The sequence below is a fragment of the Homalodisca vitripennis genome, chromosome 4 (genome assembly GCF_021130785.1).
Source record: "Homalodisca vitripennis isolate AUS2020 chromosome 4, UT_GWSS_2.1, whole genome shotgun sequence".
NCBI lineage: Eukaryota > Metazoa > Arthropoda > Insecta > Hemiptera > Cicadellidae > Homalodisca > Homalodisca vitripennis.
The window spans coordinates 185,359,919-185,364,405 of record NC_060210.1 but is presented as its reverse complement, the minus strand read 5'-3'; the positions used below and the strand labels follow the sequence as shown (position 1 = coordinate 185,364,405).

Below are 4,487 nucleotides of genomic sequence, written 5' to 3'. Positions count from 1 at the left end.
GTGCCATTAGTTTGGTTTTTAGAGCCATTATTTTTTCAGCTTACCATTGTGATTGGTATTCTATTTATAGTGCTGAAAGGAAAATGAAAAACAATTATTTTTTCAAATTTTATTCACAATAGATAATAAATAAATAAAGACATAAGTGCTGATGTCTTAAAACTTTTTAGTCTCTTCTTAGGCCTACATCCAAGCAATGTAGTTTAGTAGATAAACATACAAGTAATATCATTAATTATGTAATACCTTTGAATACACAATAAATTATATATTTATTTATGGTGTTTATGGTAATACTGGTAATACCATTAATTATATATGATCAATGGTGGTAATACCCACTCATTCTCAAGTTTAAAATTGCCCAACTAGTTTGATAGTGAGAATGCAACTGAACTTACTAAAAAGACTTTCTTCTTGACTTGACACTAGCAAAAACATCAATAATTCGGTCAAAATCTATTTTTCGGGCTCTGTCATTTTCAATAGACAAAAGAGCCAAATCAGTGAGACGTTGTTGGGACATGGAGCTTCGCAGGTAGTTTTTGATGAGTTTTAATTTTGAGAATGATCTCTCTGCTTTGGCTACTGTCACAGGGACTGTGAGGTACATAAAGCATGCTGTTAGTACATCCGGGTAGGTTGATGCTAGGGAACTGTTTTCAATGAGTAGGAGATTTGCAACTTCTTTTACTTCTTTGAAATCCTTTAATTTGGATTGAAAAGCATTCCTTACTGATAAAATCTGAGCTTTGAACAATGGCGTTACATCATCTGAAAATCTGCTTACAAAATTATCAGCTTCACAACGCAGTTCTTCATCTGAACATGAGGCCAGGAAAGAAGGGTGAACAATTTTAGGCATCAATCACTTGCTTCATGCCTTTAAAACGGTTGTCAATTTGTGACACTATAGTATCAACCATTGGGAAGAATATTGTCACTCTGAAATTGCTTTTAGGATCTGTCAGTCTTTGGTCTTCACAAAGTTCATCAAAGTGCTTTTTTACCTTTCTTGCAAGTTGGCCAATAAATTCATGGGTAATCGTAATCCCCCATTTTGAACATACTTCTTCTGCTTCACTACAGACTTCTTCAAAGGACCAACGAAGTTCGGTTACTTTCAATAAAGCATTGCCTAGGAGATCGTACGCTGTCATTAAATCAATAGATTCCGTTTTTAAGGATTTTGAGGCAATGTTTATTTCCCCTAATATTTTGCACTGGACAGTCAAGAGCAAAACAAAACTAAAAGATTCTAACCTTTTTTTGAGCCCCTCAGCTTCATTCCTTTCCTTTGGCTTTTTGCTTGTCAAAATTATTTTATTTAAGGCTTTCATTACATCACCGAACCTTTCCTTTAAAGCGTACACAGCTTCATATCTCCCTGCCCAACGTGTAGGGTTTAAGTCTTTAATGTTACCTTGTCTTTAGGAACAGGAGCCTTCGGATTCTCTGTACAACCAGAAACGACTTTTAGTTCTTGCCACCGAACAATGCTGTGGCCAAAAAAACTGTAAATATTTTGCACCGTCTCAAAAAATTGTGCTATTTCTCGATTGCATTCAACGGCATCTTTAAGAACCAGATTCAAATTATGGCTGGCACAGTGAATGAAATAGGCATGGGGTGCAAGTTCTTGGATTCTCTTTTGTACTCCATTATACACACCACTCATGACCGATGCACCATCGTATCCTTGTCCTCTGCATTTTGTTATGTCAAGGCCTTTTTCTGAAATTGATTTTATGATGACGTCTTCTAGCCCCGAAGCGGTTTGGTCAGTAACTGCTGTGAAAGATGTAAACGTTTCACAAATTCTCAACTCACAAGGTTTTCCGAGTTGGTCATGGTCAATCTTTACATAGCGAAAAACTTCGCTTAGCTGATCTACTTTACTTACATCTTGTGTTGTGTCGTAAATTATGGAGAAAAAAGGCGCACTCAAAAGCTCTTCTTTAATTCCACTAAGCACTTCACTAGCCATCAGAGAAATAATTTCATTCTGAATTGTTGGACTGAGATAATTAACAGTACCACTTGGCCTTGTAATTAGATCTTCTAGGATAGTGTCATATTTTGACAGCAATTCAATCAATGATAGAAAATTACCTTTATTTCTATCAGTGATATGCCAACTGTCTCCACGAAAAGGAAGGTTGCATGTTGCCAACATAAGGGAGACATCTAAGACCCTCTTCAAAACTTTCCTCCAAAAATTCCGCTCCTCCTTCAAACCTTTTTCTAGTGCATCGTCTATTGAGCCATGACGTCGCCATTGCTCATAAACCAAGCAGGAATCAGCATGGTGCTGTGAATTCTCATGTGTCTTTATGCGATCAGACAAATGTTTCCAGTCCCTTAATCCTGAATCCCATCCTCCTACAGGTCCTTTCTGGGGAAACAACCAGCAAGGTTGGCAATAAACACAATCCAATTTGGACGAATAGCACAACCAAGTTCTTTTCAGTTTGAGCCCAGACTTTGACTTCAGGGTAAAATAATTGTCTGAAAAGGACCTACCTTGTTTTCCATCATATGGAAATGGGCCAACCGGTTGATAGGGTCCTAGTCCTAATTCAATAATTCGTTTTTTCACCTCTGGATCGATGATCTGGTCTGGAAAATGGGGTTCTCCGGCGTTTAAACAAGTTTCATTAATTTTATTCGTCCGGCTACATTCCACCTGTAAGTAGATTGCAATGCATTAGTATTTTTTTCTTACAAACATGATCATAACAATAGGGACTTACTGTAATTCCATGTTTACATGGAAGTAATACTGTTTACTTCCATGTAACCATGGAATATTTTATCGTAGGGATTCCATGTTTAGGGCGATAAAACAGCATATGTTGTTATGTTGAAAAATATAATATAAGTATTCTGTACTTGGCATGTCTACTTACTTGATCATTTACGCCGATCAGTTCACTGCTTGACGTAGGACTTGTTGGAGGTTTGGCACAATTTTCTTGTTGATGCCCTAGCCCTAGGCATGTTACTTCTTCATCAATACTTTCTTCAGCGTTATCTTGAGCTGTAACTTCCTCTTCAATCTCATTTCCTGGGACTGAGGCTGCAATAAAAAATAGCAAGTCAAAATAACATTAAGTTACATATAACATATAATTTAAAGCCAATTTTAATAACATTGTAAAGATATAATAAAATATATAAAAATATATAAAAAAATATAAAAAGAGTAGATACATGGCCTCATAAATAATGAATGTGCAAGCGAGTGTGGTGCATTTTTTACATCATATTATCACAAAAAGATATAAAATTACTATGATAGATATTCATGCTGTGCTGCTGTACATGTATAAACAAATAAAATACCTACACAGAAAGAAGTAGAAACCCAAGGAATCATAAAAATCACATAAAAAATTAAATGACCACTACACAATAGTAGGTAATATGTAGCCTATATATGACTAGTGATAAATTCACAAACAAACATTGCTTATTAGATTAGAATAGATTGCAGTCTGAGTCAGACACAGTGGTCTAAACTCAATCAAACATCCAAACTCTAGTTAAATTTTAACACAGTTAATTTTAACATAGTTAAATTTTAAGATATTAATTATATAGTTATTGGCCAAGCTAATTAATTAGGCCTAAATACCGTATCTAAATTCAAACCACTCACCAATTATTGGTCTAGTTTCAGTACTAGATGTAGATGTGACATTAGTACTTTTAGTTGTAGTAGTACTAGTAGTAGGACATAACCAAGCAGATAGGGTGGAAGAACACTTTGAAGCATCCTCTTCTCTTTTCTTCTTGTCTTGCCTTTTCTTTGCCCCACTTTGATAGCTTCTTTTCATTTTAACAAATACAAGAATAAGAATACAAATTGTATAACACTTTAACACCGTAACAAACGAGTAACGGACGAACGCCAAAACGTCAGTTTTTGGTGTTAGTTTACCATCAACATAACATAACCTTATCCGGGCTGTCTGTCACTAGCTCACTAGTCGTAGTCACTCTCACTGTCGTCTGTCAGCTGTGGCAGAGGCAGTCGGCAGACGGAGCCGTCTACGTCACGTCGACGTCAGGACGAGTTTATTACTGTTGGGGATGGGGGAGTAAGGTGAACTAAAAGTGCAAACTGCATTTCTTTAATTGCGTAACAACTGACAGGCTGATTGATAGTCTGTCTATTTTTGTTACGAAATGTCTGTGAGAACAATATCTGTCCATTATTTTATATTGAAAAGCTATTTAAATATTTTTTTATAAAGACATTTTGATGATTCGATGAAATATCCCTACGACCCTACAGTAATCAATAAATTTCACATAAACTTTAATTTCATTTTCAATTTTTCCACCTTCATTTGGGGGCCCCCCCTGGCCGGGGGCCTGATAAGGATATGCTGTTTATTGTACAACATAAATAGAAACACAAAAAAAGTATTGACCTTATTTCATTACCCTCCTGCTTGCAGATTTAACTTTAGTTTCGTTAA

General features: G+C 35.8%; 2 protein-coding genes across 2 annotated transcripts; both read right to left on the bottom strand.

Annotated features, from left to right (window-relative positions):
- Window positions 1–1,405: 1,405 nt before the first annotated feature.
- On the bottom strand, window positions 1,406–3,110 carry LOC124361327 (zinc finger MYM-type protein 1-like). The gene is made up of 2 exons (XM_046815376.1): window positions 2,910–3,110; window positions 1,406–2,686 (listed from the first exon to the last, which is right to left on the bottom strand). The coding sequence occupies exon 2, from the start codon at window positions 2,174–2,176 to the stop codon at window positions 1,406–1,408; it is 771 nt and encodes a 256-aa protein (XP_046671332.1). The 5' UTR covers window positions 2,177–2,686; window positions 2,910–3,110.
- On the bottom strand, window positions 2,667–4,184 carry LOC124360746. Its single transcript, XM_046814612.1, has 2 exons — window positions 3,662–4,184; window positions 2,667–3,079 (listed from the first exon to the last, which is right to left on the bottom strand). The coding sequence occupies exons 1-2, from the start codon at window positions 3,837–3,839 to the stop codon at window positions 2,859–2,861; spliced, it is 399 nt and encodes a 132-aa protein (XP_046670568.1). The 5' UTR covers window positions 3,840–4,184; the 3' UTR covers window positions 2,667–2,858.
- Between the last annotated feature and the right edge of the window lie 303 nt (window positions 4,185–4,487).

Coding starts and splice junctions, on each gene's coding strand:
- LOC124361327 (XM_046815376.1), bottom strand. CDS start 2,176: ATGTTGGCAACATGCAACCTTCCTTTTCGTGGAGACAGTTGGCATATC.
- LOC124360746 (XM_046814612.1), bottom strand. CDS start 3,839: ATGAAAAGAAGCTATCAAAGTGGGGCAAAGAAAAGGCAAGACAAGAAG. Junction 3,080..3,661: donor TGAAACTAGACCAATAATTG/GTGAGTGGTTTG, acceptor TTTTTATTGCAG/CCTCAGTCCCAGGAAATGAG.